Source organism: Marmota flaviventris, chromosome X, assembly GCF_047511675.1.
Source record: "Marmota flaviventris isolate mMarFla1 chromosome X, mMarFla1.hap1, whole genome shotgun sequence".
NCBI lineage: Eukaryota > Metazoa > Chordata > Mammalia > Rodentia > Sciuridae > Marmota > Marmota flaviventris.
Window position 1 is genome coordinate 48,776,475 of NC_092518.1, and position 12,076 is coordinate 48,788,550.

General features: G+C 43.2%; 1 protein-coding gene across 1 annotated transcript; it reads left to right on the top strand.

Moving 5' to 3' along the window:
* The first annotated feature begins 7,148 nt into the window (after nucleotides 1-7,148).
* Nucleotides 7,149-11,071, top strand: Zxdb (zinc finger X-linked duplicated B). Its single transcript, XM_071606389.1, has one exon. It carries the CDS (start codon nucleotides 7,208-7,210, stop codon nucleotides 9,671-9,673), a length of 2,466 nt encoding a protein of 821 aa, XP_071462490.1. The 5' UTR covers nucleotides 7,149-7,207; the 3' UTR covers nucleotides 9,674-11,071.
* The last annotated feature ends 1,005 nt before the right edge of the window (nucleotides 11,072-12,076 follow it).

Sequence of the window (12,076 nt, forward strand, 5' to 3'; positions counted from 1 at the left end):
TCTACTCGCTATCTCAGCCTGCTCTCTCCAATGCTCAAACTATACCACAGGCCCATGTGTCTCTCAACCCTCCAGCTACAGCAGTCTGGTGTTGCAGTTTCTCACACAGTTAAACTAACAGGATGTCCACAGGAACCCTGAGTTGTGATTGCCCTGATATTTCTGCTCCCCAGAGTAGTCTGATCCATAATAACAGGACTCCTCTCACAGATGGCTATTGGTTATACAACTCTGAGAATTTTGCTGAGCTATATGTTGACTTTCTTCCCTAAAGTTAGCTTGCTGTGCAGTAGGAGACACCCTCAGATCAAATACTTGAACTGGTTTTAAAGTTTGTGTGAAGTGTGGATCTGTCCTGCATTTAGGGTTTCCAGTACATTGTTATTGTCCAGGTTGTATGCACTCTCAGGCTTATGTTATGCTTCTGGTGTCTGGTTTTCATCCCTTTGCTGGGGAACCCCGTTGTTGAGACTTGCATCATGCTTTCCTCTGCATTGCCTTTCTGAATCTTTGAGCTGTTAAGATTTCCCTTCACTTCTTTATTGGTTCTCAGAGCTTTCCCTCCCTTTCTCTCCTTGATATATACTCTGTACTTTGTTGTCTGACTCCTTTCATTCACAGATTCACATAAAGGGAACTTCTATTTCTCCATATACGCTTCCTTGATCCTCGACTATTTGAATCTTCAGAAGCTAGCAAACTTTGGCTCTAGCCATGCATCCGCTGTCAGAGAAACACAGGGGTGAGGGACACAGTGAGCAAGAATTGCACCTTTATGCTGTCTACACCTCCAATTTTCCTCTTATATGTGGATTCAGAAATAACCAGTCAAGGATCATTCAGGTTGTCATTGGGAGGATGCAACGCTTAATTATTCCCATCCAGCCCGTGACACTTGAGGAACTCTCAAATCTCCCTTTCCTCTGCATGGAGAGGCAACTAAAGCCATGCAGCCTTCCCTGAGAAAATGCATATTGGATGTGTGCATTTCCACCAAACCTGGTTCTAAGCAATTTATAGGAAGAGACAATGGCTTATTGGACTTCTAGTGAGGACAGCTATCCGGGGGCAGGCATAAAGGAATGCTCCTGAAGATTAGTGGAAGAATTTCTGATTTTATATTTGTGTCTCTCCACTGCCAGAGTGACAGGATAGTCACAATGGGCTGCAGGCAGAATCAGCATTTGAAGGATAAATGTATACATGATCTACGTGTTGGCTGTTCCAGGAAGGAACCGTAAAGGATTAACAACTATTAAAACAGTCTGGCTTTGGTCTATGTCATGATATCTCTCAAATATCGGCCCAGCAAAAGAAAAATATCTTTTCCAATTAAAGTGTACCTTCCTCTCAATACATGTTGCCACTTCAATCACTAATCATTGAATTATTTGCCAGGGGGGAATGGAAAACCCATATGCTCTTTTGTCCCATCAAATTTGTCAATTTTTCACCATTAACCAAAATGAGACAGGTTCAGTGAAAACACTCCAATTGCCTATAGAGTTAGGTCTATACACTTTGAAGCCCGACATGGGAAGCTATGGCTAGCATGGTTTTTAAATAAAATTCAAGGATCTTCTCTCCCTGTTTAGTTCAGGTGCAAGTACCAGGAGAGCACAGCAGCATTTAGGGAATACAAGAGTTCATTCCTGAGGAGAATATTTGGTAATCATACTTATGGAGAAAGAGGCAATCTCACCACACAGCAAGGCTCTCCTAGCAGGTGGAGCAGGCTACCCTTGGGTAGGATAAAAATGCAGCCCTCAAAGGCCCTCTGCTCTAAGCAGGAAACAACTGTTTGTGCCAGGGCCTGGGTTGTGTGGCAAGCTCAGTATAGGCCATGGAATTCTGGGCCCAACAAGAATTCTAAGGAGTCAACTACAAGTCCTGAAATGGCTTAAAAAATTGCTTTACTCTTTATTTACCGGAGAAGCGAACAGGGTGGTAGATAATCTTCCTTTTGTAAGCAACTGGGTAGGGCACCGACTGTTTGAGCAAACTAAAAAGAGAAGCAACTCCTCTAACCCCATGAAGGCTATGAAGCCAGTCATCAACCTAGGGCCTCTCAGCTCCAAATTCACCCTTCAGTGTATGTTCTCTGATAAAGAAGGGATTCTTTAAGCATCTCTACTTCAAAGTAACACCAAAGAGCAGTATGCTATGCTTTCTTAGTAGAGGGCACTGGTGGGATACTGAAAGAGAAACTAACTGGCCCTCCTACGATTTATAAATGGCTTTCACAGTTGTGGATTTGAGAATATTTTTGGTGGTCTGTCACAGACATGGGCCCTCAGCAGTTGTGTGGATCTGATTTGGTCTGTTGATCAGTTTCTTGTGGCTTTCTTGGTAAGATCATCCTGTGTTTCAAGTCATCTGTCCACAGTTTCTCTCTACATATTTACCTCCCCCCACATACTCAGCTTTATGCAGTCCTTCCATCACTGCAGCACTCCTGATACCAAGATCCCGGTCCCACCTCCACCCCCGGCCCCCACCTCCACCAAATTGTAGCCACTATCCACAGGGCATTTTTACTCCAGGCTTCTCACTGAGCCAGGACTCCTCACTCCTACTGCACATCCCCATATACGTGTCACCAGCTATGCACCATCCCCATACTACAATGCTCTGGGGAGTTGCTCTGTGACTATACACCAATTCGGTTTCTGTACTCCACCTCTGGCACTGGCAAAACAGAGGAATTCTCCACCATCCAGCAGATTCTTTTCCAATCAAGTGTGAACTCCAGTCTCGGGGAGTTGCCCACATTCTGAGATTGTCTTTCTTATGGAGCCCCTGCTTCCATCTTTTATTAAAACTTATACGATAGTTTTATAGCTCTTTTTTTGTTGTATTAGACTTCCTTGGTCCAGACTGTATGCTTTCTATGTCGTGATTGGATCCAGATTGCTACAGAACACAACATCTATAGCAAATATCATTCTTAACAACGAGTTAATAACTTTTCTATGTTCATATATGAATGCACGACCAGTATAACTTCACATCATGTAAACAACCTCAAGAATGGGAAGCTATACTCCATGTATGCATGATATGTCAAAATGCATTCTACTGTCATGTAAAACTAAAAGAACAAATAAAAAAGGAAAGCCTATCATATATTTCTAAGCAACACATTTTAATAAGTGAAATTGACAAAATTATGCTATGTACATATATGACTACATCACACTGAAGTTCGCCTTTATGTAAGTCTATAAAACACAAATTAAAAAAAAAAATCTACAAATAAATAGAAGGAAGACCAGGAGAGTAGAGGAGAGGAACAGGGGAAGGAGAAGAAGAGGAAAAGCAGAAGTAGTGAGGACTCAAGGGTAGCAAATTATGTATTACATATGTAGGATAATGTCTAATAGAACCCCAACATTAAGTATAACTAGAAGACACTAATAAAAACATTCAAAAATCAAAAAATTCAAAGATAGTATTTGCTAAATATGATATGCCTAGGATAAAATGTCACATGTTCAGAAAAATGTTATAAAATATAGTCACACTCAAAGAGATATATTATTATTATTATTATTATTATTATTATTATTATTATTTTATTATAATTATTATTATTAATGGTTATCATTGTTATTATTACCAGAGATTGAACCCAGGGGTGTTTAACTAGTCAGCCACATTATCAGTCCACTTTTTTAATGTTTTATTTTGAGTCAGGGTCTTACTAAGATGCTCAGGGCCTTGCTAAGTTGCTGAGGCTGGCTTTGAACTCACAATCCTCCTGCCTCAGCCTCCACAGCTGCTGGGATTACAGACATGTGCCATCAAGCGTGGCTTCAAAGATATATGATTAAAAGAAGAGATATGCCATAGTCATGAACCAAACATGTAGTACTGAAAAGTAGTCAAATCTAAAATATCAACACAGTCCTAGTTAGAATCCCACCCTGAGAGACCCTCGGGCCTACAACTTTCCATGATGAATTGATAACTTAGGTACAATGAAATGGACCCCAAATAGATAAGGTACATTTGGAGACCAAGGTAAAATTGACTCATTCTATCCAAATATTGCCACAGTCTGGCTGGGCACAAAATCACGAGCCACTCAAGCAGGAACAAACTTTATTTTTGAAACTGCCGCCAATGCCCCGTATGCTCCCAGGAAGATTGCCGACCGACCCACGCGGCATTCTCCCGGACCCCAACAGGCGTTGAATATTGGTCTTTGGTAATTAAGTTAGTGTTGTATTTCAAATACTTAAATAGGTCCGTGACACATAATAGAGTGTATAGGAATTAGCCCAACCATATGTCGATACTCAATTAATGGCACCATAAACCAGGTAGAAAATGGAAGACTTTTCAACAAGTAGTTCACTGAGAAAACTGGATATCCACATGAAAGGAACCCTATTCACCACCACCATACACAAACTTCAAGTGCAAGTGGATTAAGACATGCCTGTGAGAGGCAAAACCATGTAAATTTTAGAAGACGATACAGAAAATAATTTTTGGCCCAGTGTTGCTTAAAACAGAAAAAAAAAATCTCTTAAAACATATTAAGAAAGTATAGTATTAAACTGGGCACAGTGGAGCATGCCTGTAATCCCAGGGGCTTGGGAGACTGAGGCAGGAGGATTGTGTGAGTTCAAAGTCAGCCTCAGCAATTTAGCAAGGCCTAATTTAGTGAGACCCTGTCCCCTCCCTCCCTCCCTCCCTTCCTCTCTCTCTCTCTCTCTCTCTCTCTCTCTCTCTCTATATATATATATATATATATATATATATATATATATATATATATAAGGATGTGGCTCAGTGGTTAAGCACCCCTAGGTTCAATTATTCCTGGTACCAAAAAAAAAAAAAGTTGAATCACTAACCATGAAGAAAAGAATGATCAGTTTGACTGTATCATAACTAGGATTTTCTGTTCAATAAAACAGAGCCCAAAGCAAGTGAACACACACGCACATGCACCCACACACTCACACACACACAAGGGAATAGCACAGCCACACTTATGGACTGGTATTTGAAATAGGTAACAAACCCATTAAATCAGTAAGCACAAAATGGATAATGCATAGGAAATTTTGTGGAAGGAGTTAAATTTGGTCCAGTCCTCCCACAGAAAAGCAAACCCCAAAGGTTTATAAATATAATAATGTGATAAAGCTTATTATATTTGGGGTATTGTCCACAGCCATGTTGGCAAAGATTAAATGCTGGCAATATTTAGTGTAGGTGAATAAGTAGGCCAGAGGGATGTCTATGGGCTGCTGGTGCGGTTGAAAATTGGCACAACCACTACAGAAAACAATTTGGCATTGCTTTGGTAAGCTGAATATATGTATATCCTATGGATCAGTGATTCTATTCTGGGATGTATACTCCGGAGAGGCTTTTACCCATGTGTTCCATGAGAAATGCACAAGAACAGACATAACAGCCAAGAACTAGAAATGACCCTGGTGTCCATTTATTGTAGAATGGAATGGTATAATCACATCACAATCACTGTTTATAAGCATAGACTGGGACGCTAGTCAACAATGGAGACAAAGGATTTACCCGCAGCTACTATGAACAACATGGATGGGTCTCTTACATATGCAATAAACATACAATAAACGCTGAAAGAAGAAGCATGCAGTGTGATTACATTTACATAACTTCATATAAAATGCATTGTTTAGGGATGCATACAAAAATGGTAAAGCTATAAAGAAAAGTACTGAAAAGATTATCACAACATCAGGATAATGACTATATATCCACTGGGACGATGTGGGCTATGATTGGGAGGAATAAAGTGGCTGTGTTCTGGAAGGCTGGCAATGGTCCATTTCTTGACCTGGTTCCTGATTTACATGGGTGTTACTTGTATAAATCATCTAAACCTACAGTGTGTTTTATTCAGTCTTATATATCTCAGATTTTAAAAATGCTTACTCCAAGAAAAAATGTAACAGAAAGGAAAATATGGGTTGTAGAAATAAATCTTGATGAGGTTTGAATTGTTATGGATGAAGAAAATGTGATTTTTCCAGTCCAGAGACCAGCAAGTGTCCTCTCTCTCTCAAAGGTGAGGGGGGCCAGGGTTATTTAGATGCTAAGTACCCCATACCTAATCCTCACCCTAAACCTTTCTCCTACCAGACATTTCACCCTATATTTATGTTAACTGCCTATGGCAAATCAGTTGGAGGATCATCATCACTAATGAGATCACTAGGCATCAAAGGTCATGTCATTAGAGTAAGACTGGGCAACCACACTTCCATGAGAGCAGGTACCCCAGTTTACTGCATTTCCTGTCAGTCCACAGGCATCCATGTGCTGGAGAAACTAGAGTAAACCAAAGAATATCTTCATTGTGTTGTGAAATTGGACATGAGCTTTATCATGGTGATAATGGTAACTGATGATGGAAGGGCAAAGAGTTGGTTTAGGTTGAGCACTGTACAGGGAGAACCCAGGTGCAGATTAGGTTTTCCAGATCCCAGCATATATTGTGTCATTCTCCAGGCTTAGCATTTCTAAGCAGAATGGTGCTAATGTGTTTTGGCCCCATCTCCTATTCTATTCTCTGACAAAATCCTATGTGGAAAAATTTTCCCAGGACCTTGCTTAAGATAATTCAGAGTATAGAAGTTTGGGTAGGGGCATCTGCAACAGAAATCCTAGCACTGTGGTAATTTAATGGTGACACATACTTCATTTTCTCAGAAATTTTCTCTCATCCCTCAATCCATCCAGCCAGTCAGCCGGTCAATAATTTTTAATCCACAAAATGTATTAAGCAACATGCCTATTGCCAGGAGAGGTTGGGGTGTGTTCATTTAGGTATATACAATGTGGTTGTATATTTACGTTGCTTTTATCGGATAGAAACCTAGGTACTCTAGAACCAATACTGAATGAGCTGTCATTTCCTAATTACCTCAAAAGACCATCTTGATTACTTACTAATATAAACTGTGGAACTTATTTATGCACATCAGGCTCTGAGTCTGGGCTTCCTATTTGTTCCAGAAACCCAGTACCAGAATATTTAAATCACTGTGGCGTTAAATACGTTTTAATATCTGATAGGGCCACTTTCTGCGCATTGCACTTTTTTTTTTTTTTCCCTCTCAGGAACGTGTTCGGGCCCGCGGCAGGGGGCGGGGTCGCGCCTCCGCCGCGGCTCCGGTTCCAGCCGAGCCTCACGGACGCAGAGATGGAAATCCCGAGGCTGCTCCCGGCTCGCGGGACAAGACAGGGCAGCGGCGGTTATTGCCCCGCGGGCGGCGGCGGGGTCCACCGAGGCCCTGACCCGCCGGCTGGTCAGGCCCCCGCGCGGCGCCTTCTACTGCTCCGGGGGGCCCAAGATGGCGGGCCCGTGCTGCGGAGCGAGGAGGCCCGCAGGGCCTCACGGGGCCGGGGCCCGGGCCCAAGCCCGAGCCCGTTGGCGCCGCGGCCGAATCACCCGAGCGGCGGCGGCGACGACTTCTTCCTGGTGCTGCTTGACCCGGTGGGTGGCGACGTGGAGACTTCGGGCACCGATCAGGCCGAAGGGCCCGTGTGGAGGGAGGAGGCCGAAGCGGGCCTGGGGCCCCAGGGGGACGAGAGCGGCGCGAACCCTGCGGGCCGCCCTGCGCTGGGCCCCCGCTGCCTGTCCGCGGCCCCGGGCCCGGCCCCGGTTCCGGTCCCGGTCCCCGTCCCGGTCCCGATCCCGATCCCGATCCCGGCTCCAGCCTCAGGCCCGGGCCACGGGGCGGCCTTCGCAGGCACCATCACTATCCATAACCAGGACCTGCTGTTGCGTTTTGAGAACGGCGTCCTCACCCTGACCACGCCCCCGCTGCCGGCCTGGGAGCCGGGGGTCGCGCCTTTCCCGCAGCCTGGGGGTCTAATTGCCCCTCCGCCAGCCGGGTTCCCGCACACCGCGCAGTTGGGTGACTGCCCAGAGCTGCCGCCCGAGCTCCTGCTGGCCGAGCCGGCGGAACCTGCACCGGCCCCGGCTCCTGAGGAGGAGGCTGAGGGCCGGGCCGCCGCCCAGAGCCCTCGCGGGCCGCTGGGCCCGGCCCCAGGCGTGGTGCTGTACCTGTGCCCCGAGGCGCAGTGCGGACAAACCTTCGCCAAGAAACACCAGCTGAAGGTGCACCTGCTGACGCACAGCAGCAGCCAGGGTCAGAGGCCCTTCAAGTGCCCCCTGGGCGGCTGCGGCTGGACCTTCACCACATCTTACAAGCTCAAGAGGCACCTGCAGTCGCATGACAAACTAAGGCCTTTCGGCTGCCCGGTGGAGGGCTGTGGCAAGAGCTTCACCACTGTGTACAACCTCAAAGCACACATGAAGGGCCATGAGCAGGAGAACTCCTTCAAATGTGAGGTGTGCGAGGAGAGCTTCCCCACGCAGGCTAAGCTCAGTGCCCACCAGCGCAGCCACTTCGAGCCAGAGAGGCCCTACCAGTGTGCGTTTTCCGGCTGCAAGAAGACGTTTATTACCGTGAGTGCCCTGTTTTCCCATAACCGCGCCCATTTCAGGGAACAGGAACTCTTTGCCTGCTCTTTCCCTGGCTGCAGTAAACAGTATGACAAGGCTTGTAGGCTGAAAATTCACCTGCGGAGCCACACAGGCGAGAGACCTTTCCTTTGTGACTTTGAGGGCTGTGGCTGGAATTTCACCAGCATGTCCAAACTCTTAAGGCACAAAAGGAAGCACGATGATGACCGGAGGTTCACGTGCCCTGTAGAAGGCTGTGGGAAATCTTTCACAAGAGCCGAGCATCTGAAAGGCCACAGCATAACCCACCTGGGCACAAAACCTTTCGTGTGTCCTGTGGAAGGCTGCTGTGCCAGGTTTTCTGCTCGTAGTAGTCTCTACATTCACTCCAAGAAACACCTGCAGGATGTGGAGACTTGGAAGAGTCGCTGCCCCGTCTCCACCTGTAATAAACTCTTCACATCCAAGCACAGCATGAAGACCCACATGGCCAAAAGGCACAACCTTGGCCAGGATCTCTTAGCTCAGCTCGAAGCTGCAAATTCTCTCACGCCCAGCAGTGAGCTTACCAGCCAGGGACAGAATGATCTCAGCGATGCAGAGATAGTGTCTTTCTTCTCTGATGTGCCTGGCAAGAGTTCTGCTGCAGTGCTGGACACCGCATTGGTCAATTCTGGAATCCTGACTATTGATGTGGCTTCTGTGAGCTCCACTCTGGCAGGGAATCTGCCTGCCAACAATAATAATTCTCTAGGGCAGGCTGTGGACCCTCGGGCCTTGATGGCCACCAGTGACCTTCCTCAGAGCCTGGATACCTCTCTCTTTTTTGGAACGACAGCTGCTGCTTTTCAGCAGGGCCCCTTAGATATGGATGATGTCTCCAGTGTAAGCGTCGGGCCACTGGGGTCTCTGGGTTCTTTGGCAATGAAAAACTCGAGTCCAGAGCCCCAAACTTTGACACCCAGCAATAAGTTAACAGTGGACACAGAAGCTCTGACTCCTTCGAGCACCCTTTGTGAAAACAGTGTTTCAGAACTACTGACACCAACCAAAGCGGATTGGAATGTACATCCTGACTCTGACTTCTTTGGACAGGAGGAAGAAACCCAGTTTGGATTCCCTAATCCAGCAGGAAACCATGGTTCTCAGAAAGAAACAGATCTTATCACAGTGACTGGCAGCCCATTTTTGGTATGAATCAAGTCTATTTGTTACTTGCCATGTGGCTTACTTTATTAACACTCAACTTTGAGGGTCTTCTGGACTGAAGGGTTTGCAGAAGAACACATCCCTGGACTACAAGCTTGGAGATTTAAATTCTGATCTTGAGTCTGGAACTGACAAGTTCTGTGACCCTGAGCAAGTCACTTAACCTATCTGAGCCTTAATTTCCTTATTTATAAAATGATGTGCTTTGAATGCATTGTTTCTAAGCTCTTTTCAGTGCTTTTATTCCTTTATAATGTATCCTTTCTTTAAAAAGTTTGGGACACCTTTCAATGATAACATTAATTTTTTAAGCATCTATACAATTAAGTTATATTATAATGATCATCAATTTACTTTGCAAAGAACTTCAACTTATAAATGATTTGATTCCTGCACATTCCTCCTCTTTTATTATTAATTTTGTGCAAATTCCAGGTGTGAATTCATTTATTCATAGTATTTAATATGTTTAAACGGTTTAGGCCTCTTTTGAAAAAAATCCATCATCATCCTTCATATCAACAGTAATTCCTTAATATCAGTAAATATCCAGCCACATTTTCCAACTTTCAATTTTCTCATAAATACTACTTGTTTTATTATTTTTTTGTAATTTTGAATTTAGATAAGTCTCAAGTATGTTTTTCATCTACAGTTCTCTTTCTACAATCTTTTTTATTTCAATTTTATTCATTGGAATTATTAATTTATTTCATATCAACAACTTGCTTCAGTCTGTTTTGCTGATTACAGCCTTGTGGTAGTGTTCACTTTTCTCTAGTTTCTTTTCTCAGTTTAGTAGTTAGCTCTATGAGACTCTATCAGATTGAAATGACTTTTTGGGCATGAATGTTTCATGGTTCATGATGTGTTCTTCTATTAGGTATTCATAATGTCTGGTTTTCTCCCTTTTTGTGATTCTATCAGCTGCTGATGATCAATGGATTAATTCATGATAATTTTGATTCTGATATGATGAATTGTTCTTGTAGAATTACCAACAATTAGGGGAAGAGGAAATGCTGCTTGAAGCACGTTCAAAAGTTTAGAAGAAATAGTATTAAATGCCAAAATATTTTCTTAACTAGAGAGAAAACTAATAAGAAAAAAAAGGAAAAAAAAATATGTTGGCTTTTATCACTTTTTATTTTCCTGAGCTTTTTTTCTTGATGAGAGGTTGTGTTGTGGAATTGCCAGCCAGGTCTTTGTCATGAAACAGTTTCCAGTTTGTGCTCCGTGGTATTGGACAAGTGGTCTTGAATAAGTTAGTATCACTGAGCCTCAGTTTTCTAGCTGTTAAATGATCATACAATGAATGCATGCACATAACAACCTTAGACTTTTCTTCTGCTCCAGTTCCCAACATATAAGTAAATATACTATGTGTTTTGGCATATTTTGGTGAATTTATATTATCTTTTGACTCTACAAGTTCTTCTGATGTAAGGGAGAAATGTGATATTAATCCTATTCTTGTGCAGACAATAAAAATTTATGTTGTTTAGGAGAAGTAGGAAGAGGAAATTCTATACCTTGCACTGAGCGATTTTTCTCCCCAGAATTGTTGTGGAAATGCCAGAAATAGAGACATTGCTCACATATTTATCTGCATATGTCTGGATTCAATCAGTTTGTCAACATCTTTGCTGTTTTTGATGTCAGGCTTCTCAGTGACTGTGGAGCCTACAGTTCCATGAAAATCTGATAATGGAGCAGAGGACTGTGGTCTGGGGAGTTCATTGTTTATAGTTTCTAAGAGCTGGAGGAAAGGAAAGATTGGATCTGAATATTGTGTAAATTCTGTTTACAGAATTTGCAGTTTGTGGAACACCTTCACAACTTGTGTCTTGTCATTTAAAGCAACCTTGTAAAGTAGTTGTTGCAAAGTCTGTATTGTGTTTCAAATTATAGTTTAACCAACTCACATACTGACTGGCTTTTGGCTATTACTGACAATTCTATATATAGCTTCAAACAAGGAAGAGACATTCTTTTCACCTCTCCCTGTCTACCCATACAACTTTCATGATTCATTCCTGTTTTGTAACTTGTTGCTCTTTTCCTTTAAAGTTTCTTTTACCATCTGCTTATTTCCTCCCCACTCCACTTCCTTGACTGTGCATTCTAGTCCTTTCTTTCATATTTTTTAATGAATAAATCTCCTTTTTACCACTATCCCTCAGACATTCTCCTCATGGAAAATTTTCTTACAGTTTTTTTTTCTCATTTGCCAAGTGTACACTACAGTACTATATGTACAGTAAGAAGTTATTTTCAGAGCTTAGATAATCCTTTGTGTATATATGATTCAGATCTTAAAGGAGGTTATTTTCTATACAGTTCAGATGAGAAGTCGATTTTTGTTTCATTGTTTCCATTTTTTAAAAAAGT